The 26,523-nt window shown below is 46.1% G+C and overlaps 2 protein-coding genes across 2 annotated transcripts in view; both read right to left on the bottom strand.

Moving 5' to 3' along the window:
- The window catches only part of CNNM3 (cyclin and CBS domain divalent metal cation transport mediator 3), a 29,300-nt gene extending 26,959 nt beyond the window's left edge, over positions 1–2,341 (bottom strand). The window contains exon 1 of the mRNA XM_015408182.1: positions 839–2,341. Within this exon, the coding sequence (XP_015263668.1) occupies positions 839–2,300 (1,462 nt within the window). The 5' untranslated portion in view covers positions 2,301–2,341. The remainder of the gene's footprint in view (positions 1–838) is intronic.
- A 10,081-nt stretch (positions 2,342–12,422) lies between these two features.
- The window catches only part of CNNM4 (cyclin and CBS domain divalent metal cation transport mediator 4), a 51,219-nt gene continuing 37,118 nt past the window's right edge, over positions 12,423–26,523 (bottom strand). The window contains exons 3-7 of the mRNA XM_015408166.1: positions 25,998–26,135; positions 23,938–24,107; positions 23,043–23,142; positions 15,020–15,207; positions 12,423–13,861 (exon numbers count right to left, since the gene is read on the bottom strand). Coding sequence (XP_015263652.1) covers positions 13,658–13,861; positions 15,020–15,207; positions 23,043–23,142; positions 23,938–24,107; positions 25,998–26,135 — 800 coding nt within the window. The 3' untranslated portion in view covers positions 12,423–13,657. The remainder of the gene's footprint in view (positions 13,862–15,019; positions 15,208–23,042; positions 23,143–23,937; positions 24,108–25,997; positions 26,136–26,523) is intronic.

The following is a 26,523-nucleotide window of genomic DNA, read 5'->3' as shown; positions in this document are numbered from 1 at the left end:
CCACCCACCTGACACTAAATCTGATGTGTTTGTCATGCCAGGAAAAAGGCATCTTTTTACCCAGCACTTTCTTGTAATGTTTATCTTTCAGCTTTGCTAGTTTCACTTGCCATGCCGCTAACCAGCATTTTATTGATTTTGGAACTGGTTTTAGGCAATGTTGCTGTCTGGCCTTTAGGCGATTGACTATTTCAAGTTTTCTAATCGGATTACTGCCATGCTGCTTGGCATGTTTTATGGCTCTATATTATTTTTTGTACTTTTGATTTATTTATTTGCATTTATATCCCGCCCTCCCCGCGAGCGGGCTCATGTTTTATGTTAGCTGCTTGCACATCAGAGAAAGCTTGAAAGTGTGGGGCAGGCAGATCTGGATTGGGGCATTCTTTGGGGGGAAGGAAGCCAATGCACAATCCCCACCCCTCTTCCCAGGGATGATATATGAAGCAGAGTGCAGGGGGTTGGACTAGATGACCTGCAAGGTCCCTTCCAACTCTAACATTCTATGATTCTATGATTCAAATCAACACCAATCCACGTAGCCCATTATGTCCCGGCATGCACACTAAATCCACACAGGCACACAGCAGACATGATGGGCCTCACCATGGTTCTGGGTAAACCGAAGATGCTCCCTAGAACACATCCAACACTCCCCTTTGACTGCCCATTAGATGAGACTGGCAATGGTGGACTTTCAGCAAAGCATGCTTTCCATTACTGACCTTCTTATTAAGGAACCCCCAGATATGCATCCAAGGAAACCCCAGGATTCTGTGGAATACAGGGAGCTTATCAATACAAAGGAAACATTCTACCCCGAGGGTGTCCAATTTACCTCGCTTGAACTCCTCCAGCACAGCATCCAGCTTAGTGTCATTGAAGACAAAGTGAAGCGGGTGGTTGTAGAACTTGATGATGGTGCTGAGAGGGGTGCAGTCATCAGGGTCAACCATAGTCAGGTCCTTGACGTAAAGCATGTCCACCAGGTTGGTGCGCTCATCTTCATAGACAGGGATGCGAGTGTAGCCGCTCTGCATGATCACTGACATGTTGTTGAAGTCCAGCACAGCATTTGCATTCAGCATGAAACACTCATCCAACGGCGTCAGCACATCCTCAACTGTCTTGTTGCGCAGGGCACCCTTGCTGAACTCCTCCCGCACAAACTCATTGTACGGGTCACTGTTGCGCACCATGTCCAGGATCTTCTCCCGCAGGAGGCATGTGCTGGTGTCATGGTGCAAAGCCAGTTCCAGCACCTTGCTGAGTGGTAGTGAGATGGGGAAGGTGAGAAGCATGAAGAGCTGGGTGAGCCAGAGCCCACGGGGGGCCAACAAAAGTCCCCACCGCGAACTGATGGTGAAAGGCAGCACCTCAGCTAAAAGAAAGACCAAAGCTGCCACACCTAGGATAGCGGGCACCAACATCCCCACCGCTCTGTAGAAAAGCACTGCCAAGGCAGCATTGGCTAAGGAGCTCAGGAGCAGCAGAGAGCAAAGGACAAACGTCCCGCGTTGTCTGACAGTCTCCAGAACTTTGGAAGCCTCTCGCTCAGATTCTGAACCACAGTCCCGCAGCACGTACAGTTCCACTGGATCCAGCCACAAAGTGCTGAGCTGCAAAGCCCGGAGCAAGGCCAAGAAAGCTAGCAGTAAGGCCACAAGGGTCCCCAGAAGCCAGGGTGCCAAGGGAGGGGGCAAGGCCACAGCTGCCACCCTCCCACCCCCACCTTCATCTTCTGTCACCAAGATAGCATCCCCAGGGGCAGCTGCAGCCCACTGGTTCCCAGGCCCTGCCAGGCTACAAAGATGATACTGGCCCTGGGTGCCCCCAGAGGCCACCTTCACTGTCACCAGCACTGCATATTCCCCAACGGGCAGGATATCGTGCAAAAGCAATTCAGGGGCACCAGCAAGGGAGGGTGTGGAGGAAGGACCCCCTTCAGCAACTGCACAGGAGTTTCCCAGTGGCACGAAGGCCACCCAGGGCCAGCTGAGGTTGCTGAGGCCAGTACCATAAAGGCGCAGGCGGAAGGTAGTCCCTGGGGTAGCCTTAATCAGGCTACCACTCGCCAAGGCTCCCTCCTCCAGGCAGAAGCCCAGCACCTTCGGGTGGGGGGATCCAGGCTCCTGGGGGGTCCTGGCCTCTGGGGTCTGGGGAGCCCAGGTCTCCAGGGGGGGACTGGAGCGCTGAGAGGCCTTGTCAGCTGAGTCCTCCCCTTGCACTACTACACAGCCCAACCACAACGCAGCAGCCCAACCTAGCAGCGACGCCAGCAAACTGCAATTGCCCACCATTGCCAGAGCCAGCAGCTGCTAGAGCTGCAGCAGCAAAAGGCAGCTACTAGGGGGAGTGGACTGGGCAAAGGAAGGTCAGCTGACTCCCCTTCTGGCGCCGTCAAACATGGCTGTAGGCCCTTCGGCCAATGCGAGAAAGGGGCTGGCGGTCTCTATCCAATGGGCACGGGCGAGGGCGGGGCCAAGAAAGGGAAAAAGTGCAAGTTCGGTGGCGCCGCGTTATAAACAAGGCGGAGGCGGGGGGAACAGGGGCGGAGGGGGTTGCCTCTTAAAGGAACATCGTCCTTCCATTGTCATGCTCGAAAGCATCATTTCCACTCTAAAGTGGAATTTCTACCCGGGTAAACATACGACTAGGGTCTAACTGTCGGGGAATCCACGGCTTTCCGTCGGTTTGCGATAGGGAGGGTGGTAAACCATTTCCATGCAGCTAGATCATATTTCCATTCTTGCTTATGAGTAAGTCTGACGAGCTTTACTGGGGATTTCTCCAAAAACAGGTTTTCATAGGATTACCCTGAAGCATCCCAAGTGCATGTATTTTTATTCTGAAGCAAATCCCACTGATTTCAATGGGACTTGCTGAGAAGTGAGCGTAGAATTATCACCTAAGCCTGCTATTGTATACACATGTACTTGGGTGTAAAGTCCATTAAACTCAGTGGGAGTTACTCCCGAAAAATTAAGGTTGTTTGAGGAGTCATAAATCCCTGGAGATTTGGGGGTGGACTATAAAGCCATAGACAGAGTCCACTCTCCGAAGCTACCCTTTTCTCCAGAGAAACTATTCTCTGTAGTCTGGAGATGAGTTTTATTTATTTATTTATTTATTTATTTATTTTTATGAGATTTGTATCCGGCCTCCCCGCATAGTGGGCTCAGCCTCAGGGTGGGTTCCATCAAATATAATATACAAATAATTAAAACCAGTTAAAATACAACAGATAAAATACAGCGCAGTTCCTATATATCCCACCAGAGCCGCAACAGATTTAATCTGTTGTAATTCTGGGAGATGTTGACAACCCTACTAAGGAGTACATTTCACAGCACATTGTGCAAGGAAGCATATATAACAGACTCTCTCCTATTGGCTATTGCTAACGCATCCTCTATAAACACTATTATCGCCACATTATCGCCAGCAATCAAGTGTTAAGTCACTAACTGCAATCCAATGCAGTTACCCCAGTTTAAGCTCATGGAAGTCAGTAGACTGAGGCTGGAGTAACTCAGCACAGTATTGCTCTGCAAGTGATGTCCATTCATGTGTGAACCATTTCCACCCCCTTTTTTTGTCCATCAAATCACAACTGACTTATGGCAACCCAATAGGGTTTTCAAGGCAAGAGACTTTCAGAGATGGGTTGCCATTGTCTGCCTCTGCATAGCAAACCTGGTATTCCTTGGTGGTCTCCCAACCAAATACTAACCAGGGCTGACCCCGTTTAGCTTTTGAGATCTGTCCAGATCGGTCTCTCCTGGACTATACAGGTCAGGGCAGGTTACTGCTTGTGCTTGGGAGTACACAAACAAGCGCAGAGATTTTCCAGCTACTGTCAACAGCATAAATCCTGAAAGGGAGGGGCTGGGGGGCCTGTTTAGTGCCTTGGTAGGACTAAATGGAGCAGAAATAGTAACAACAAGGGACTTTGACACTCAGTCCTCTGCTTTGCAAAGAAGAAAAAGTGTATACATCATATAAGGTCCCTACTGGGTTAAACTGGTTCCATAGTTTCCCAGTCAAGTTCATGACCATTTCTTTTGCTTATTTGTTTATACTGCATATTCCTTTTGCATGGGGACCCAAAAAGGCTTATGATATCATTTTCCCCGCTTCCATTTTATCCTCACAAAAAACCTGTGAGGTAGGTTTGGCTGAGAAAGAGTGACGGGCCTAAGTTCACTCTGGGAACTTCGTGGCAGAGTGGGGGATCGGATCTGAACCTGGCTGTCCCAGAATCTAATCACTACACAGTGCTGGTTCTGCATATGGTTAGACAAGCAAAATAAAGGTTGACACTTGAATTCAGTATGGCAGACCCCCAAATGGGCCAGCCCACTCCTGGGGACATTGCCAGAGAACCTGATTTATATTTCTTGGACCACACAAACCATATCTCTAGTGCGGGATGTTGACAGACTGACAGTGCAATCCTATGCTGAATTAACCTAGTCTACCTAGTCTAAAACCATTGAAATCTGCACAGGATTGCACTCGGAGTGGCTCTTGTTCTCTCTAGCCACCAGTGCCAAAGGCACAAGTCCTTTTATTTAAGAGTTGACTATTGGACTTCTCTTAATAATATTACTAGAGTTTTTAAAAAGCATTCAGCAATTGGATTGAGTTATTCAAAAACAGCTGCTGGGATTTTTGTAAAACCCCTCTCTCCAGAAATGGGCACAGCTGAATGGCATCGTAATGATATTTTAAAAGCCTGAACTTTAGGTTTTAGGTTCTAAGCAACGTGAGATATAAATACAGCAAATGAAGCGGCTATATACTGAACCAGGTCTATCAAGGTCCATATTGACTCCTCAGACTGGCAGAAGCCATCCAGGGTCTCAGGTGGAAGTCTTTCATATCGCCTACTACCAGACTCCTTTAACTGGAAATTCTGGAGCGTGAGCCTAGGACCCTCACAAATACATGTTTGGTATCTCAATTTTTAAAAAAGTTTGTGGATGTTGCATTTCCCACTTTTACCAATTACAAAGAGAATGCTAAAGCATGGAGGGGGAGAGGCCTGGCAAACATTGCATACATTTTTCAAAAATGTCGTTACAGTGATGGATCTAGGAGTATGATTCTTTCTTACATGTAAGAGGTCCCGGGTTCAAATTCTGAGTAAACACTGCTTGGCGGCAGGGGTTGCTTGCAGTAGGGTGGTTGTACCTTTTGGATTTGGGCAGGTTTGTGTGCCAGAGCTTGAGCGCATGCTTTGTAGGTGGTCCCAGTCTTTCCCATCTCCAGTAAAAACAAGGATCTTCTCAAGCAGCAAGGAAAGGATGTGCCTCTGCTTGAGACCTTCAATAGCAAGACAGAGTAGACAACAAAGGGCCAGATGATCCAATAGCCTGATTCAGCATCAAACAGCCTCAAGTGTTCCTCAACCAGCACTTGGAAGGTGGAACAGCTGTCTGGGGTTTGTGGGTGTTGGAAGGTGATGCCTGTAATCCATTCCCTTCTCACTGGTACCTGGGAGGCCAGCAGGGAGTTCTGGACAGCCATACATTGCTGGTGGGCTTGTAAAGGACAGAGTGTATTTAAATATTAATAAATCATAGGGGAAGGATCCGGTATCATTGGGATCTAAATTTTCAGTTGCCTTGACTTGCACACTGAAATGATGCACAGACAAACCAGGGGAATGTTTATCACACCCAGAATCATTGGTTGAGTGCCTCCCTCCTAACTATTTTGGTCTACTACTAGTTGTCATATTTTCAGTTGGATGGTTTCCAGTTTATTTTTGCTTCTTGCTCAGAGCATGCCAAGAGTACAACCTGATAGTTGTCACACCCTGTGTCTATTAAAGTTAGCTTTCAGCACTGGATGCTGACAAAGCAGTCCAAAGACCACATCTTGAGACACCTTTTTTTTTTAAAAAAAACCCCAAAATGAAACAACCCCCCCCTCCCCATCTAGCCCGATGACATGTTCTGGAGGGTGGCAGTCACACACGTGAGATAACGCGGGGTGGGTGGGTGGAAGCAAGGCTATTTGACTCGCAGTTGCGTGATCACAGTCCTTTGAAGCTGCAGGGGCAGCCTGCCACTGCGTGATCAGACACAACCGCGGGTGAGTTGGGTTTTTTTTTTGCCGTTTGTTCCTAATTAAATGGGGAATCGATGAATCACATCTCAGCACTGAGGGCTCCCTATGGAGCGTGAGATGATGTGCATACTGAGAAGGAGGAAAAAACAATGGCATGAAGTCGGGGATGGCCTGATCAGACCATCCTGAAGCCATGAGAGCGCGCTGGAGCGATCAGACAAGGGAAAGTCCGTCCGTGGCCCGTAGCAACCCGTTTGCTACCAGACTTTACCTGGTGTCTTTTTACTCTGCTTCTGTGGTGGAGCAAAATGGGTTGCCGACAGGTGTGGGGCGCTTCCCAGATGTTTGTGTCTGATTGCACTCTTTAAATCCGTCTGGCATTCGCGCCTATGGCGCAGCTAATTGTGCATGTGATCACACCCGAGAACTCAAATGCTAGCCCACTCCATTGCCTTATTTTGGTTGGTCTTAATAAAATATATTATATGCTTTTTGTTGTTGGGTCCTCCTTGTTATATTCTCCATTGTTGAAGGCATTTTCTTGTATGTGTGTAAAGTGCCATCACGTCACAGCTGACTAATGGCAAGCCCAGCAAGGGGCTTTCAAGGCAAGTGAGAAGCAGAGGTGGTTTGCCAGTGCCTTCCTCTGCAGAGCCTTCATTAGTGGTCTCACTTACTCTGCTTAGCTTTTGAAATCTGATGAGATCATACTATGCCACCTTCCCTCCCTGGCATTAGCTTATTGCCTGTATTTGCTTATTGTTCAATGACTCGTTTTATACCAGTTTAAAAACAGATAGTTCCTGTTGTTGTTTAAAGGTGTACTAAACAGAGAACAATATTATCAGCTACTCCAGCTGAACTTCTCCACTTCATTGTGTGAAATGAAAAGCTGGTTACTGCACAGTGGTTTAATATTCATATACATATATTTACATGCATGTATTAAATAGAGGATGCCATTGTGGCTCAGCGGTTAAGATGCTGAGCTGCAGACCAGAAAGTATGTAGCTTGACAGTTCGAGACCCTGGTGCCGCGTGACGGAGTGAGCTCCCATCTCTGGTCCCAGCTCCTACCAACTCAGCAGTTTAACAGCAAGAAATTGCAAGTAGATAAATAGATACTGCTTTGGTGGGAAGGTAACAGCGTTCTGTGCGCCTCGGCATTTAGTCATGCTGCCCACATGACCACGGAAACATCTTCGGACAGCGGTGGCTCTTCGGCTTGGAAACGGAGATTAGCACCACCACCTAGAGTTGGATTCGACTGGCTTTCAAGCAAGGGAAACCTTTACCTTTATTAAATAGAGACATCCAGGGCTATTTTTGGGAACGAACGTACAGGAATGGAGTTCCGGCTGGCTCCTGAGTTGGCCACGCCCAGCAGGAATTCATTAGCATAATAGGCCACACCTAACAGCAGAAACTTATTAGGATTGGCTACATTAGGGGTGTGTGGCCTAACATGCAAAGAAGTTCCTGCTACAAAAAAAAGCCCAGGGTTTTGACAACAAACAAGGTAAACAGAATAAGAAGCAAAAGGTGGGTGTGGCAACATGGGGGTGTGGCCTAATATGCCAATGATGAGTTTCTGCTGTTGGGTGTGGCCTATTATGCTAATGAGTTCCTGCTGGGCTTTTTCTACAAGAAAAGCCCTGGAGACATCTGTCCTCCTTCAGTCCTAGAGGCCCAGGGAAAGGGTGGCAACTTGACAACCTCTAATGATTTACAGTGCAATCCTAAGCAGTGTTGGAAGTGCGTAAATCCACTCAAGTCAACAGGCGTAGAAGGGTGTAACTCTATTTAGGACTGAACTGTTAAGAGTAACAGTGTTTTAGAAGGACAGCCACAAATCTCTTCCAAAGCCAAAATCAAGACAATGATTCATTGGGAACAGAAAACAGAAAAAACAGGATGGTCTCTGTTAAATAGGGGCGAATGGAGTGCAAAATGGAGACAAAACAGTATGATCAAGTGCAGAGAAATAGAGCAGTCCACTCTGCTCCTGTGACTTTAAGAGCATTTTGACTGGCAGAAATCAGCAGGTAAATCTTTTCAGGGCCTGGAAATCAGCAGGTAAATCAGCAGGTAAATCTTTTCAGGGTCTGCACATTCACTGCCCTCAAATACAGGGCTGCAGGGGACAGTAAAAGACTTGGCAACCCTAACGTATTGTGCCCACGAACCTTAAATCTCACTGATTTCAGTGCAACTCACTTTCAAGTCAGCTTGTGTAGGATCACAGAAATTAACACCAGTTTGGTGTAGTGGTTAAGTGTGTGGACTCTAATCTGGGAGAACCAGGTTTGAGTCCCCACTCCTCCACTTGCACCTGCTGATGTGACCTTGGGTTAGTCACAAGTTCTGGCACAGCTGTTCCTGAAAGAACAGTTTGTGTCAGAGTTCTCTCAGCCCCACCCACCTCGCAGGGTGTCTGTTGTGGGGAGGGGAAGGGAAAGGAGTTTGTAAGCCGCTCTCTCTTCCTCTTCCTTCCTCTTCTTCAAAAGCTTTGAAATAATCACCAACATTTTCCACCACACTTTGATTTGATAATATTTATTTCATAATTATTTTGTTTTTTTAAAAGAATCTCTTTCCCCATGGGAGCTAGGATCTTCAGTTTAGTGTTCTTTTTTTTAATCAGAAAAAAAAATAAATTACATCACGTCCACCCACAAAGGGGAAAATGTTCAGAAACCACTGTGCTTTCCTTAGGAATAATAATAATAATAATCCAAAAGGGGGAAATAAAACCCAAACAAGAATACCCCCCTCACAAAACAGAAATTTAAGTCAGACAAAAAGCTGTGAAACACATGCACAGTCAAATTAAGTTACAGCTGTTTAAAGAGCACAAAGATTCATTAAGGTATCAATGTCCAGGGATGGGGGGAAACAGGAAGGAGGAAGCCGGTCCCCTGGCTGCAGGTGGTTTCCTGCACAGTTTTCTAAAAAGGTTGCACAGTAATGGAATAGCCCTCCCCCTTAATTGCCAGGATCAAGTATTGCTGTCAACAAACCCAACATTTCAAAAAACGATTCTGTTAAGTCAAATGAAGGCTCTAAGAATAAGGAGGAAAATGCTGATGGCTTAGCCCTGGGCCTCAAGCTCAAAGGGGGCCTCAAAAAAAGGCTAGAAAAGGATTTGTTATATAAAATCTGGGCTACATTTCGCTCTTTTTAGTGCTTTATTTTCATGAGCCACCCGTTTTATTTTTTTATTATGGCTATAAGGAGTGGGGTTGCCAGCTCTGGGTTGGGAAAGGTTTGGGGAGGGGAGGACGCCAGTGGCCAGATGTCCATTCAGCCCACCTTCCAAAGCAGCCACTTTTTCAATGGGACCGGAGCTCTTTTGTCTGGATGCCAGTTGTAATTCTAGGAGACTTCCAGGCCCCACCTGGAGGCTGGCAACCCTTTTAGGGGTCTTGAAAGCTGGAAGTGGCCTGGACCTCCGAGGTGGACTGCCTGGTCTAGATATACAGTAGAATGAGGCAGGAAAATCATAATATAATATACCATAGACTGCAGATGGGGTGGCCACATATTTAACGTTTCCCCTCATGTTAAAACAGCAGCAGCAGCAACACCCTGCAAGGAAATATCAGTACATCAGAGAACAATATAAACCCAGTGTCTTCTGGCTTCTCTCCCCATACTAGCTTTCTACTTGTGGGCACTATTTTTTCAAATTAGGGAGCTTCAGCAGTCTGAATTGGTCCAGTCTGCTCTACCATCTCTATCCACCTCATTCTGCTGCATGTGTAGACCGGGCCACTGTCACAGTGCTAGTCGGGAGATAATCCCAGTTATACTTCTTGGCAGACAGTTCAGGTTAGAGCTGACCCAATAAAGGCCTACAGACTCCCTCAGAATCTTGTCTCCCAGTAGGTTTTTTCTCTCTCACCACCATCTGTTGAGCTAGGAAGATAACCTGACCTTACGTTTGCCAGCTTAACAAGACAGTCTGGCCTATGATTGTTCTTCCAATAGTAACTTTATCTGCAGAAACCAGATACATGGAGATAAACGTTATGGATGCCTGTGATTCGAGCTACAGTTAAGGGAATAGCTAAAGAGAATGGATGAAACTATGGCAACCCCCATTTCTAACTCTATGGATGGGGAACTGGGGTGATGAGAGTACAATGGTTTGCCCACAGCTATGCTGAGAATTCATTCAGCACATTATACATAACTAGGATCTGAACCTAGAGCTCTTCCGCCCATGCTCAGCATCCCAGTGTCCTGAGTTTTGTTCTACAAAAGGAATTGGGAAACTGTTTCATTTTGAGATGCACCTCATCTGTTTGAGTCTCAAGTTTATTTCAAACACTACACAATTCCCACAGACACTGACTTATGGGCTGGCACCAGCACGACCATTTAGCAGGATGAGGCGATCCACAACAAGGAGCAGATTTTGGGGTACTTCTAAGGAGAGCAAAAGTGGAGTATTTAGTTGTACTTTTACTGCCGGGGGAGGGGTCCTACTTAGATTTTCTATCACAGGCATAAAAACGTCTGTATTACACATTATACACAAAACTGTTTTCCACTAGGAATTTCTCAGTGTTCAAAGCATCTCTGTTGTGACGCATCCATTCCACGAATGTACAATTAATCTGTTCCCCCCATAACCTGGAAGAAAATACACTCACCCAGCTGTGACCATAACTTGGGGGATATCATGGGGGATAAAATCAATACAGCCCTCCCCTCCACTAGGGACAAACATGATCCATCGCATTTAAGTGCACAATTTCTCTCCAAACCCCCAGTTTGGTACACGGCAAAATGCAATGATGAAAACAGTTCTTCATTACAGAGTTTCTCTCTCTATCGTGACTTCTGATTATGCTACACCAATTATCAGATTTTTTCCTCACCATACAAACTGCAAGTTAGCTATGTTAAAGCTGACTTCAATTTGATGCTGCCCTCAGTTGAAAGACACAAGTGGCCAGCTTTGGCTAAAAGATGAAAGAAAATTCATTCTTACACAATGTGAAAAATAAAGAATTGCCTACATATCTGTGTTGCTTCTGAGTTTGCCTCCTGACTGGAAGGCGAGCCCTGAGTAGTAACTCATCTAGAGACGCAAAGGTAATTCTGTCATGTCTCTAAAATTGGGAATGAATGAATTCTCTGATTGTACTTGAGGCAGACACACCTCAGAATTAATGCCCCCAGTGAAGGACAGCAAGTGACCTTGAGTAGGTGTGTTATGTGTGCCAATACAAGCCTTTTCTCCTCTTTTGAGTTCCTTCTGCCCCTGGAATCTGTTTGTAGAGTCAGAACATTTGCTTAGACACATGGGTACAAATGGAAGTGAATCAGTGCACTTGATCTGTGTGTGAAGACAGACACAATGTTTTAAAGTGATGGAGGCAATCCAAGACTGCCATAAATTTTTGTTTAGTAAAATGAATGATGAACACACACACACACACACACATACACACACTTCTTACACACCAACTGGACAATTCACCAGAGGTATGAGGGGACCAACCTGCCAACCTTACTACCTGGTATGTATTTCTGTAACAGCTCTTACAAAGCAGGCTTTGTACCATGTGGCCAGAACCTTCTGCAATCGCTCCTAAAATTCTCCCCCTCTCTCTGGACAAATGTTAGATCTGAACAAAAAATCCTTGGGCCAGTTGACCACTACCTGCTGACTCAAATCCATTTCCTGGCTTTTAATAACAGAGAAATCTATATACTGCCTGAAGCTTCTCATGAAAAACTAACAGCAATGACCAAGTCGAGGGATGTGAATGCAGAATTCATCTAAGTTTTTGCTGAGATATAACCATATGATACTTGACTACCAGCAACTCCTGTGGGTGTGACTTGATTTCACCATGTGGCAAATAATTTATCCAGAGTAACACAGCATCGTTTTCCCACCATAAATAAAGATTGTACAAATTCACTCTGTTTTCAGAGATGCTGCAGAAGAATGTCTCCATTAGGCTAAACAAATAAGATCAATTTAGATCCAAACCCAACATAATAGGGATGAAACAAACACATTTATTACAATTATGGCCATATATTCAAAGCCATCTCCAAAAGATGTTAAAAGTCCTGCACTGGACACCCCATCTGCCCCACAAGCACATGACAAGCTGCGGCCCACATTCCCAATGCTGCACGCAACCTCATGTGCCCAATGCTACCCAGAATTGTATCCCATCCCAAGTTCTGGGACTAACATCAGATCCGTCAAGGAACCTTATACAGTACTGTGAAATTAAAAATCTGAGGATTCCTATTCTGGTGCGGTCTACATCTGCAACAGAATGAGACAATAAAATCCAACAGGGATAGAATGGGCTGCAACATTATAGACTGCTTCTATCGGCCATATTTTTAAAAATGCTTCCACACTTAAAAAATCCTCCCTGCATATAGAAAAGTACCTATCAGGGGAAAGGTTTCCACCCAGGCCACTCCCTGCTGTGCTAGTTTTCTATGTGCCAGGAGCTTTTTTTTTACAGTGGTGTGTTCAAAAACATGCAGGGACAACTGGAACCGTACACTCAGCCACCTCAGAATTCAGTCACTCCCCTGCTGCTCATCTGGACCAGCTTTGTTATGATTCCTTGTGATGATTCTAGCCTGGAACTGAGTGTGTGCTGAGAAATAACACTCGCCAGCAACAGTGCTCTCGATGAAGGCAGGTGAGGGGGATGGACTTTCAGCCATCTTCAAACCCCTGCACAACGTCTCTCCAACATGATGCCCACAAACAAAACAAAACTGAACAAAAAAGAGAGAAGAAGAAGAAGATCGTAATCCCAAACGACATACAAGAATCAGAACTCCCTGAGATGGGCAGACGATTCCTGCCTGTCAGCAGACTTCTGCTTGTGTCGTGGTAGCCCACAGTCACGGCTCTCGTCTCCGGCTGGCAAGGTCTGTCTGTGCAGCCTCTGTACCTGTTCGCTATTAAAACAGAGACAGGGAACAACCCCCTCCCCCCATGAGTGCTCTGTGGAAGAGGGAACCAGAAATGGACCAACTCTGGAACTGGATAGCTGCCTTCTGAGCCTGCCTAGCCACGAGATCGCCTTATTTCTGTTTTTGTCTGTTTAAATAAAAAGCCAGCATAGAAAAAAAAAAACCAGCAGCAAGCAAGCTCCCTTTAGAAATCCTCCGCTCGCTGAAACTTCACTTGGCAAACATGAGCCAGGGTGAAACTGGATCAGACTGGGTCATGCAGGTTCTGGTGCTCCAGAAGCCAGGATTCCCTTTAGCATCCAAAACCTGTTAATTCTTCTCATTGGCAACTGTGCAGTTTCCTTTCCTAGTTGGCCTGTACTTATCCTATCAAGCCCGTTCCTGCCTAGAAAATGGAGGGGTGTGTGCCTTCGAGAGAAAAGCCATTGAGATTTGCAGGGGAATTGCCTTCCTTTCTCCCTGGCTACATCCACTACCTGACATTTGTAGTTCCATGATCAAAATCCTCTCGTGGGCACTGGGGTGTTTCCCCCACCCTCCCCACTTTGCTGTCTTTGGAAGGGAAGGACTGGGGCGAGCTGGCCAAAACCCGGTCGCCAAAGGGCCGAGGTCAGACAACTTCATCCGGAGAGCTGTGGTTCGTCTTGGAATGCTGGCAGTTCTTCTCATTCAAGAGGCTAATCACTTCGTTGGGCGTTGGGGTTTCCTTTGCGGGCAAGGTGGTGTCCAATTGGGGGGGGCTGCCATCAGGAGACTGGGGGCAGCTCTCCAAGCGGGAAGCCATGAGGCCGTTTTGGTACTGAAGGCGTGTGATCTGCAGGGTAGAGAAATGACAAAAGATAACTGCGGTGTGCTCAAAGGTGTATGAACAGAACAACAACAAAACAATTGCACCAAGGACAAGAATACTGGGCACTCCACATCCATTGTACAAATTAAGCAGATTCACCTCTCACATGCAGACACACACACGTTTTGCATCACTTGAGCAAGTGCAGTGCAGTGGTTAGAGTGCTGGACAAAGATCTGGGAGACCCTGGTTCGAATCTGTGCTCTGCTGTGGAAGCTTGCTGAGTGACACTAGGTCATTCACCATCTCTCAGTCTAACCTACCTCATGGGCTTGTTGTAGTAAAGATAAAATAGAGGAAGGGAGAATGATATTGTAACTCTCTTTGGTCTCCAACTTGGGAAATAAAGTGGGGCATAAAAAATCTAAATGAATAAATAAGGATCTACATAATTGACTCCAATTGATTTAGAATGGTGTAACTCTGCTTCGGATTACACCTCATCAATCTCTCTCTTATATTTCTATCTAGGCCTTCTTTTAGGAAGTTCATGATGGTGCATATATTCTCTGCCCTTCCATTTTATCCTCAAAATAACCCTGTGAAGCAGGTTTAGTTGAGACAGGGCGACCCAGTCAGCTTCATGAAACAGCTGGGATTTGAACCTGGGTCTTTCCTGAGCTCCAACCACTATGCCACTCCGGGTGTACCACCTCCTTCATAATATATGTGGTACTTATGCAATATTTCCCCATCTGGGAAGCCAATCCCAGCTTCCCCAGTACACGTCCACCAATGCAGCCCACTACGTTTCCAGCCATTTTCCTTTCATACATGACAGTGTTTTTGGGAAGCATGTGACAGAGTAGTGGCAGAATCAGACCCCAAGAAGCTCCAGATTGTTTCTGTATGTGGAGAGCTCCATTCATCTCAGGCTTCATTTTCTCTGAGATGGTCAGTCTCCATCTGGGCTGCAGGTAGGGTGCTCACATGACTGAACACTCATCCGTTTTTTAAAAAATCTGCACACAAAAAACTATAGATGGAAGAGTTCCACGTGCCAGGAAGGTCTTTTCTTTGGAGGGGCATTCAGTCAAAGGAGCCCACTCTACAACGAAGTGGTACAGTTGCTTTGCCACCTCAGTGAGAAGTGGGTCAGAGAGGCGTTCTCGTATGTCTCACCTTGATATACTGCAGGTCCATAAGGGCTCGAACACTGAAGTCTGAGAGATACTGGGTGTTGGCGCTGGAACTGATCTGGTTGTTGCTGCCGCTGAAGGTGGAGGAGATGGAATCGGAGCGCTCATGATAGCACAATGATGTCGAGCGATTCAGGTTACTCATGTGAGAAGGGGAGCGCACCTCTGAAACTAGACATGGAGAAGAATGAGTCGGGAAGGGCACCCTTTTCCTTGTCCTCCCCTCATCCATCTACCTTTGTTTTTCTCCCCCCGCCTATGGAATCTTCTCTCATGCACATAAGAAGATCCTTTCCCAGATCAATTGAAAAGGCTACTGACAACTGCCTGAGCAAGTGAGGGCAAATGCAAGAAGGATCACAGTCTAAGACAATACCATAACAAGAAAAAACTGTGACAGAACCAGCACTAAATAAAGTATTACCAAAATATAGCTATGTGTATTATCAGTTTCTATAGGAACTAATTCAAAATCAAAATAGAGAACCTTCAGCATGTGCAAAATATATAGAAATTAATCTTCAAAACTTCTACAATGCATAATATACAGTTTTACAAGTAAAAATCCATTTCTTAACAATCCAGAAGTCCAGCAATCCAAAGATCCAGACAAGGATTCCATATAAGCCCCCCAATTTGGTTATCTTCTTCAGAAGAGGACTACTATTACTGCATCAAAAGTGCTTCTGTTCTCCAAAGCAAATTCTAAAAATTGTTGAATGTTCAAATGGTCAGAAATATGTACTACAAACAGGCTACCAGTTATATATTCAAGAAGAAACTAATCACTGTCTTTCCAAAGCTGGCTCATAGAGGCTATACCATATATTTTGGTAATAATTTATTTAGCGTCAGTTCTGTCCGTTTTTTCTTCTTGTGGTATTGAGCAAGTGAGGAGGCATATAAAAGATCAGGGCTCTAGTCGGGGGGGAGCTCTCAGGTACGGAGCTCCGGAAGAGAACCTCTAGGGGGCGGGGCGGTCACGTGGTGAAGCCCCGCCCCCTTCTTTACCCCGCCCTCTGCTTCGATCCTCATTCCGTTTGGGAATGAGGATGAAGCAGGAGGGTAAGTAGCCGGGCCTTCTGACACACTTCCGGTGATGTCAGGGGGTGTGGCCTTCTGTCACTTCCGGTGATGTCAGGGGGCGTGGCATATGCAAATAAGTTATGCTAATGAGTTATGCTAATGAGCTCCGGCAGCTCTTTTTCTACAACAAGACCCCTGTAAAAGATGAAAGGATATATTTTGAAATTGGGTGGGCTGATCTTTTTTTAATTGTCCAGACTATGTTTATTCAGAAAGAAGTCCTACTGATTTCATATGGACCTATTCCCAAGGGCACAAGCACAGCAGTGAAGCTCTTTGCAGAGAGCCAGTTTGGTGTAGTGGTTAAGTGCGCGGACTCTAATCTGGGAGAACCGGGTTTGATTCCCCACTCCTCCACTTGCACCTGCTGATGTAACCCCACCTCACAGGGTGTCTGTTGTGGGGAGGGGAAGGGAAAGGAGTTTGTAAGCCGCTCTGAGACTCCAAGTGAAGGGCGGGGTATAAATCCTATCTCCTCCTCCTCCTCCTCCCCCCCCTCCCCGCCTCCTCCGAATAATAACAGATGGGAAGAGGGTTCTTATTTTGCAGAACAGTTCTCAATACAGTTACCCTTTCTAAGTGCACTGAAGTCAGTGGGCTTAGAAAGATGTGACTGTTTTATTGAAGCTATTTTAAAAAACAGATATTCCAGAATAAGAATCAAAGCTTACTGTAAAAAGGTAAAATATATTAAAATATATGCACAATAAAAAAAACATGGTAGTCACCAAAAGAATAAGAGGAATTAAAACCTTGAGAGCAATCAGCACAATAAAAGCAAGGGGAAAATGACTATCAATGCAACCACAAGCCAATTAGAAAGAAGATGGCTTCAATGGCATTGTCAAATTAAGCAGAGGGTACAGCCAGATGTTCATACCAGGGGGAGAGTTCCAGAGTTTTTCTACCACCACCAAGAAGGCCTCATGACACGTGGCCACCTCCCAGGCCTGTGGCGGCTGCAAAACACAGAGCACAGCCTCTCCACTTGTACGCAGCCTACTGGCAGGCACATGTTGGAACCAATGTTCCTTATAAGCTGTGGAGTCTTGTGGTCAAAAATTCTACTTTGTGAGCTATTGGCATTAAAGTGGTGAGTGAGCAATTTGGCTACTGCATTAGATTAGTTTGCTCTGGAGCCATCCTTCCTGAGCTAAGACAAAAATGTGTGAGCCGGAGGCTAAAAAACTGTGAGCTAACTCACACTAACTAAGCTTAGGGGGAACACTGGTTGGAACAGGTGATATCTGGATCTCCTGAACCCAAACCATTGATGGCTTTACAGGTCAAAACCAGCATTTTGAACTGGTACTGGAACTGGAAGCTGTGCTGGAGGCAAAGGAAGCAGAATCAAAAGTTTCCAGGAACATTTCCCAAAGGCAGCCCTGCATATTCAGTCCAGCCTGGAAGTCACTGGGGCATTTATCAGTATGGCTAAGTCAGGTTTCTCCAAAAAGGGTTGCAGTTGAGATATCAGCCTAGGTAGGTCAAAGGCATTTCTGGCCACAGCCATCGTCAAGACATCCAGGAGCAATACTGGATCCAGATGTAACCCCGATCCGGGCTGTCATGGGTCATGTAAGCCCTCTCACCTCTTGCACTGATCTGTAAGGTCTTGGACTTCTGTGGGTATTTGTGGTGTCAACTTTTGGATGCCAATTTTTCAAAATTATCTTAGTATTTTAGTCATTTCCTATTTTGTCGAAATAATTTACAGTCAATACAGTCCTAAGAAGTGGGTTTGCATATGTGGAACAAAATTACACACAGCATTATGTCTTGCAATAAAACCACCAAGTTGGCCATCGTCCAAACCACAGCCATTAGCACTGACGTCCATACAGGTGTCAGGAATGCATGCACCTGCCCTTGAGGTTGGCACCCAATCGGCAAAACAGTGGCATCCCTATTTGTTTCTTTACTTAAAGGATTTCAAATGGGCTTTTCGGCCTTAAAGCCTCACAAAGCGCCTATTTGTCAATTTGCACGTTTAAGTTATGTAGTAATCATGGAGATGTGTTTTCCTCTGGGTAGAATAAAATCGTTATTTTATTGTGATTATCATTCAACCCCAGCCCAAGAAGTTACTGATCACTCAACAAAAGTCATGTCCCAATCACTTCTGTTTCTAAAGCTGAGAGTGTGAGTACTCAAGGCAAATGCTGTCTGTTGGAGTCTGGCATCAGGCTTCCATCAGAAGCATTGCAACAGAACAAAGCTCACAAAGGTACAGAACCAAGCAGCCCTGAGCACACAATCCTTCCATGCAGGCAGTCAATTTGCAGAGAGGGACAAGACTGCTGGCTCCCCTCCTTCCTCACCAGCTCCAGTACAATGTGAATGAACAGTTAGTATTTCTCTCCACATGTCCACTCCTTCCCTGTGATTGGGACGCTGGTTTCCCGGCATTCTTGATCACAAGGAGGCAGCATCCACGTGGACGCTCTCTCTGCCTATTCACAACATGCAGACAAGCTGGCAGTCATGGAGAGGCAGGGCCTGCACCCTTGGGCCTGCTCTCCTTCTCTCTGCATCGACTGAACACAGAGGGATCACATGCTCAGGGCTTGTGGAATCTGTTGAGAAGCAATGGAAACGCACGAGAAACGATTCCACACGTACTGATGCAGCATCTGATAAGCAAGTGTCTCCCCCCCCTCTCCACAATTTTTTTGTTCCTCCTCATTAGCAAAGGCCCAAACTCTTCTTCACCAATAGCATGGGGTGTATTTTTGGGTGGGTTTTTTATGTGTTCCAGAAACAGACTGCATAAGAAAAGTGGGTTTTAATAAACCATTAATCAACAACATTTCTATTCTTCTCTGAGGTGCTCAGGGAGGTGAACACAAGGGAGCTTCCTCCGTCTGATCCTCACAGTGCCTCTAAAAAGCAGATGAGGGTATGAGGGAGCAACTGTTTCATGGCTGAACAGAGAGATGAAAGCACGTCTCTCCAGCCCAAGGGTAACCCTCCCCTCGATCGATTCCACTGTGCTGAAAATTTCCTTACGTATTTCAAGAAACGGAGTGATGTCAAGTTAGTGTTTCTCTTCCCCCTTGTTCTGTATCTCTGGCAGAAGGCCATGTGTGCCAAAGTACTGAATCAAAGCAATCCAGCTGCAGCATGAAGGCCAGGCAAGGGGTTAATCTGGTTAGAGATGTGCACCTCTCACGACATGCACTCATGTGGTTTACCTGACACCTTGGAATACAAGGACCCTCGCTGTATAGACTGGCGGTCAAGTTTGGCTGGTGGGGCTAGACACAAATACACATATAATGAAGGACCCGATGAGAAGCAGGTGCAAAATGAGGGTAACTCAACAAAGAAACAATCCCACATGTGTAGCAAAGATCATTAGGGTTGATTTCAAACGGACAGCTGGAAGTGGGAAATGGTACCCACACAAATGCTACTTTCTCTGATGCAGTTTGGGATGACTAGCTCTGCCCTACGTGGGATGCTTCCAAATCTGGCCAATGCAAACCTGTTGTTATTTCTCACTGCAGTCTTAGATGCTAGACTTGTGCCCTCTACTGGTCATTTTTAAAATCCTGCGTCACAAGACATGGGAGGGAGCTCCCTTAAATCCTAAATTTGTATTAATAATGGCTTTATCTTGACACCTTCTGTCTTTCCATATGGCAAACTGACAATGTGGGAAAGGAAGCAACTTGCCCAAGGTCACACAGTGAGAGAGCAGCAGAGCAGGGAAGATGCACTGACATTCGACTACTGGCACTGGCCTTCCATGTTACAACCACTGGGCTGTTGATGCAAATCAGTCTCCAAATAAAAAAATGTAACATGCAGAAGATTTTATATCTAGTCCTCTAGCCATCCTTTGTTCCCCATTTTATAACATGTCCTGCAACTTATCACTTGATTATCTCACTATGTGCATTTTCCATAAAAGTATAAAAGGTGCCCTGCTTGATCAGGCCAACGGTCCATCTAGTCCAGCAACCTGTTTTATATAGTGGCCAACCAGTTGCCCTGGAGGGCCAACAAACAGGGCACAGAGGCCACTGGTATTGAAGAGGCTTGCTGCCTCTGTACATGGAAGTTCCCTTCAGTCACTACTGCTAGTAGCTACTGGATCATAAATCCATCATGAATCTGTCTAATACGAAAGCCATCCATGATCTTAGCCAACACTACGTCCAGTGGCCCTGAATTATATAATTTAATCACTCACTAAGTTAAAATGTACTTCCTTTTGTTCATCCCGTATTTCTTTCCGTCTGTTCTGTGCTTCTATGGGGCACAGTGAGGCGAATACTTCAGGCTGCCATTTTTGGGTGCCATTAAGGATGGAACAGACCCCTCCAGGCAGTTCCCCTGCACAAGGCCAAACATGGAGATTTGTACTGATATACCTAGGCCCTGGTCACACGGGACGGATATCGCGCGGGGGAGGCGTGGCTAATTGCCCCGGCACAGTTTGATCCGCGATTACGCGATCAGACGCGCCGGCGGCACACCACGGGTCCTTCCCTCGGCACCGGCAGGTAAACAAGGGACCGGAGGGGAATGCCGCGCGCCCCCATTATCACACCACGGGCGTCTGGAGGCAGCCCGTGGCAAACGTTTACTAGTACCTTGGAGGTACTAGTTTTTTAAGGCGCATTGTCGGCGGTAAGCCACGGGTGTGCTCCACTTCCCAGATGTTGGGGTGTGATCGCGCCCGGATAATCCGCCCACTATCTGTGCCTCTCCCGCGGCAACTTTGCCGTGTGATCGGGGCCCTAGTGTATTTTTCACTTGCCCTTCCCTCCAGGGAGCTCAGAGTCGTGCATATGACTCTTCCTTCCTTTATTTTATCTTCACAACCACGCTGTAAGGAAGGTTAGGCTGAGAGAGTGTGACTGGCTAAGGTCATCCAGCAAGCTTTATAGGGGAGAAGGGATTTGAACCCGGATCTGCCAGCTCCTAGTCCAAAGCTTTAACCATGTCAGTGCTTACTGGTTTTCCAGTAAAGCAATTATCAATGCAAATTTTAGATCAAAGGAGCTGCCTGACCTTCTGTAACCCAGGCTGAAGTTCCAAAACCGGCCACAAGACGGCACAATTCTAACACACAATCTTGAAATGAGCACTAAAAACCAGTAGATTATGCCCCAGGCAAATTCAGAAAGTCTCTGATTTATGGCAGGAAGGGCCAAACTGGCAGCCCATGAAAAAGATATGTGTCTTGGAGGCCTTACCAAATTTTAATCAATGCATTTTTGAAAAAAACATTACCCACAGTTTCTTTAAAAGGAAAAATGGTAGTTTCAAATACTAAGACACAAAGATATCCCACAATTTAATGCTAACATCTCTTTTGGATTTCATACAGTGTACATACAACATGCAAATGCAAACTGTGAAAATAATGTGTAATGTCAGATCATGTGTTCTCCTTAACTGGGGTTCCCTCACTGCCAGCTTTATCATCCTGCTCTTTCATTTTTATTCCATCTCTCCTCCAAGGAGAGGCAGCATAGAAAATTCTAAATAAATAATGAGCTCCACGAGTCTCTCCCTTCTTCCATTGTTCCCTCATAACAACACAGGTAAAAGCTAAGAAAAAGTGACTGGCCCAAGTTTACCCACTGGGCTTCAGGGGAGATTTGAATCCAGCACTTCATTGGCTAACAGTCTGACCCATACCCCAAGCTGGCTGACATTTCTAGAATTTGGCCATTTCTGAGGGAACCAGTTTGGACCAAATATGGCCCCAAACCTTCAGTCTACTGCCTGGAGAACCTTCATTCTACTGCATTGCCAACAGGCTGGGAGAAAAATTTCCTGTCTCCTTGAGAGAGAGACGTAATTTGTACAAATGGGATTCCGAAGCTTATCATGGCATGGAGGCAGATAACATCACTTGGCAAATAACAGCCCACTGAGCATCTGGTAAAGAGACAGGGCATCCCCCCTCCAGGCAGTTGGCAGACCTATGGAGAATAGAGTGACCAACAAATACACAGAAGCTGCCTTATCCCCTGATGTAGAACATCAAATATGCCACCCCCCAACCCCCACCCCCAGGTTCACTCTTCAGCATCTCCAGCCAAAATGAGCAGGCCTGGGAAACACCCCATCTACGTCTCTGCGAGACACTAGATCAGAAGAACAGACTTGGCATAAGGAGCAGAGACTGTTGTTTTATTTCTTCTGATCTCTATGAGTCCATAGACAGGCTGCCTCAGTCCAAATGGGCCTCCTGACTTCTGGCAAAACCCCCACAGATGGGCAAGGTCCAGCTCAAGGATCTTGTATGGCTCCCTAAGCACTGTCGTTCCCCACCTCTGACATCTTCCATGCCATAAAGAGGGACCCTTCGTGTACTACTGCAATCATAAGAACAGTTGCTTAGAGGAGCAAAGCATCATGGGACAGCTCTGGCCCGAAATACAGCAAAGTCTGTATTCTTGCATATTTATTCTGGAAGCCTATCTTGCCATAGCATGGCTGGGCTCCATCATAAAAGCAGTGCCACAGTCTCATGATTAGGGCTTCACAGTTAATGGAGCGCAAGGGCTGAGGCCTGCCAGAACATTGCAGACAACACCCAAAGAGGAATGTGAACGTCAAAGGGTAGCTAGAGACAAAGCATACCCAGGAAACCTTTGAAAACATTTTTCTTTTTCATCTGAGTGAATCGCAGGCAAAGATTTTATTTTTGGGCAAAACCAGTGAGGAGGAAAGATGAAAATTCTCTGTAGGACAGACAGGCCTTTGGGCTGCCGGCTGCCCATCCCTGCCCTAGGGAACTCCAGCAAGAACTCCTCTGTGATTTAGGAATGGCTGCTCACCACAGGGAAACAAAGGCCTCGGAAGGAAGGCTGGCTGCTTCCCTCCCCACTCCTGCCTGCTCCGTGGCTCCTCTCGCAGCCAGGCCCCTCCCCCAGCAAAACAAGGCTGCAGCTTACTTGTTGTAACAGCTGGGTTCAAGGCCATCACCCCGTAATAGGAGAAGGGACCTGTTTCAAACTTCATGTTCTCCTTGCCAGCCTCCACTTCCACTTTACCCTGAAAGAGAGAGAGAGAGAGGACACAACATTAGGCTCTGGGACCCGGTTGGCTCCATGGAGCAGGCAGGGAGATGGTTTCTGAAGGACAGACTTTCCTTCACTACTGATGCTCCCCTGCAAGACACAAGCTCAGGAGACCATCAGATCTGTTTTAGGCCCCACTCTGTTCATGCTGAATGACATGACTAGCTACTGCCCTACAAGAACTACACCTTCCCTAGAACCTTCCATGAAAACTATTCCCTACAGAAAGTTTGAAAGAACACTAACCTGGAGCATTTTATTTAATTCATTTATACCCAGCCTTTCTCCCCAACAGAGACCCAAGGCAGCTTACATCGTTCTCCTCTCCTCCATTTTATCCTCTCAGCAACCTTTGAGGTAGGTTAGGATGAGAGAGTGTGACCGGCCCAAGGTCACCCAGCGAGTTTCCATGGCATGAGTGAGGACTGGAACGACACTTTTAACCAGTATACCACACTGGCTCTCATTTTGGAATGAGTGACAAGGATAAGCAAGGGCAGCATTTCTCATATGTTCACCAAGTATCCAGAAGCTCTCCAGCCCTTTCAACGGCAATAGGGTGATTTAAAAACTTTATCTTGCTCACCTTCATGATAACCCTGTGAGGCAGGGCTCTACTAATCTCGTTACTGTACAGCAATTTGTTGGGATTCTGTTTGTAGGCACTTAAGAGATAACACATAAGTTATAGTTGGTGGGAATGTTGATGCTCCTCCATATGAGATCAACCTGCCTTCTTGGCAGAAGGGTTGAGGAGTGGGTGGGCTACCTGCAGGATGAGGATGAAATAGTCGGCCGGCTTGTTTCTGGTGAAGAGGAAGTGCTGAGGTGCCTTCTTGTTCTCCTCATCAAACTTCAGATCCTGGATGACGTCACGGTGTCTGAGCAGGCGAAGCAGGATCTTCTCAGAAATGAAGCCGGGGGTGAACTGGTTCACCTCTGTAAAAAGAAGGCGGTTGGGACTCAGCAGTCAGGCCACAAGAGCCGTGTTCAAGGGGGACCTGGTATCTCAGAGAGGCCAGAGCCATTCTAAACAAGTGCGGTGAGAGGAGGCAGTGTCCATTCACGTCCCTCAGGAGCCACCCTCTCTGGCAATGGTTTCTTTTCATGCCACCCTCTTCACGTTACTCAAACACAACTACAGGAGCAACTTAGTGGAGTATGTTGGCTAATGGAGGGCACTGGGTCAATTCTAGCCCCCAGGATACTCTCTGCCCCCTGAGGTATTAGCTTTAAATTAAAAAAAGATACAGAAAAGCAGAATTGCTTGTAGGCTAATTTTTTTTTGGGGGGGGGATTCAATTTGCTATCCCTCATACTGCACTCTCACTAGTCGCTGACCAGGACTTTAGACACTGTACCTTCCCTCTCTGTGCTGGAATTCTCGTGTTATAACCTGCACATTTGTCTCTCTGTCTCTTTCTGTCTCTCATTCTTTGTCTCAGAGTGGAGCTCTTCCAGTGATCAGGGTTTCCCCTCAAAGCTGGCTTTGTAAGGAGAGAACTGGAAAAGAAAACACGAAGCTTTCCCCTAGCAGTCTGAAGAGCAGCCATCTTGCCACACATGGTCTAAAGCACAGCTGGAACCCAACCTGAGGCAATAACCCTCCCCAGAAATGTGGCAATTACTTGGGCCCTATTTGTTGGCTTTGCTGTGAGAAACAGACACAGGAAAAGGAGGGGAGGAAATCATGCACACAACAGCCCCCATTCAACCCCAAACCCACAGCAGACAGGATAATGGAGGGATAGCATACTCAGAAGACAAATCCCCTGTAATTTCTGAATAAGACAGTGAGAACGACCTTTCATTGTGGATTTCTTATTAGCCTTTTAAATCTGATTTGGGCAGATTGTAGGCGACAGATCTGATGCATTTTGAGGCAAGATAGTAAAGGGAGATGAATGGAGGGTGCCACATCAGTGGGAAAGGATCCTGTGTACATGTGTGCACATGTGCACTGCATAAACGGATTTGGCCAGTATTGTCAGTAGAACGTGAGTCATTAGTGCCAATGAGCAGATGCTACATTAAATTGATATTAACAGTGCAATCCTGAGCAGAGATATTCCTTTTCAAGCCCACTGACTTCAATAGACTTAAAAGGGTATAACTCTGTTTAGGATCACATTGTCAGCCAGCAGTGCACATTAACTTAAATCATCAGTTCCCAAAATGGTGTGCTGTGTCACTAGAAATTTAAAAACTAAATAATTCAAAGGCCTGCTTACAGGAGGTTGCCCTCTGCATCTCTGTATGATCTACTGCTCCAGCTTTGCCTCCTTCCAGTCAGCTAATTCAACAGCATTTCTGCACCACTAATGATTGGACGAGCCCTTGACCCTGCTGCATAAAGCAACAAAAGTATCTGCCTTTAGTTGGGCCGCCTCCCACATCTCTGCATCAGCCTTTCCTACTTCTAGTCAGGAAGGACATCCAGACCAATGGAAGACTCATATAGAATCACAGTATACAGGCTCCTCAGAGCGAGTCTCACTCTTATCTACTCAATAAATAAATCTAGAGTGAAGTGCATCTTTAATGCAGAACAAACAGTGTGCCTCAGCTATCAGAACTTTGGAAACTTTTAATAATGCTCCCCATTCACTAAGAGATAACTTAATAGGCAGTTAAAAGGTTGAATGGGTGCCACATATCCAATGCAAAAGCCAGCTGGCTGTTCCACAATCATACACCTCCTTGACAAAACTCTTTGGAAGCCTCCGATAGTCCAGAAAGCTACAGTTGCAAGATGCTCTGCTGGCCAAGCCGTCCTCGGGAATCTTCCCTTATACTAAAATTCCTGGAATTCTCCAAGGCATCTCTTACCTGTTGAAAGAAACCGGTGAGCAGCCAGGAGAAGCTGAGGGGAGATCTTCACCTTGGACTCTGTGTCATTATCTTTGAAAGCAGAGAAGTCCCTCTTGTTTTTCTGATTGTTCACTCGCTTCTTGCTGCGGTTGTCAGCTGCAGGGAAGGAAAGGGGTATGTTAGAAGGAGGAGTGTTCTATGAGGTTTCCAAGGCACAACTCTAGTTAGGGGATGCACTTATTCCATGCTTTCATGTGCCCACAACTCTGATACATAATTGAGATTTATTGGAGATGTTTCTAGTCCTCAAGGTTACAGAACAAAATTTGGGGGAAATGAGATAAGTGTCTACTATTAATGATTCTAAAACCAGACTGTACCTGAAAGTACCTGATAATATACTGAGATACCGTGTTTCCCCGAAAATAAGACATGGTCTTATATTTATTTTTTCTCAAGAAGACACACTAGGGCTTATACCACATAGAAATCCTGCTAGGGCTTATTTTTGGGGTAGGTCTTATTTTCGGGGAAACAGGGTATA

This window comes from Gekko japonicus, unplaced genomic scaffold (assembly GCF_001447785.1).
Source record: "Gekko japonicus isolate JY-2015 unplaced genomic scaffold, Gekko_japonicus_V1.1 scaffold139, whole genome shotgun sequence".
Lineage (NCBI taxonomy): Eukaryota > Metazoa > Chordata > Lepidosauria > Squamata > Gekkonidae > Gekko > Gekko japonicus.
The sequence above is the reverse complement of the archived record's forward strand: the minus strand, read 5'-3'. Positions and strand labels throughout refer to the sequence as shown.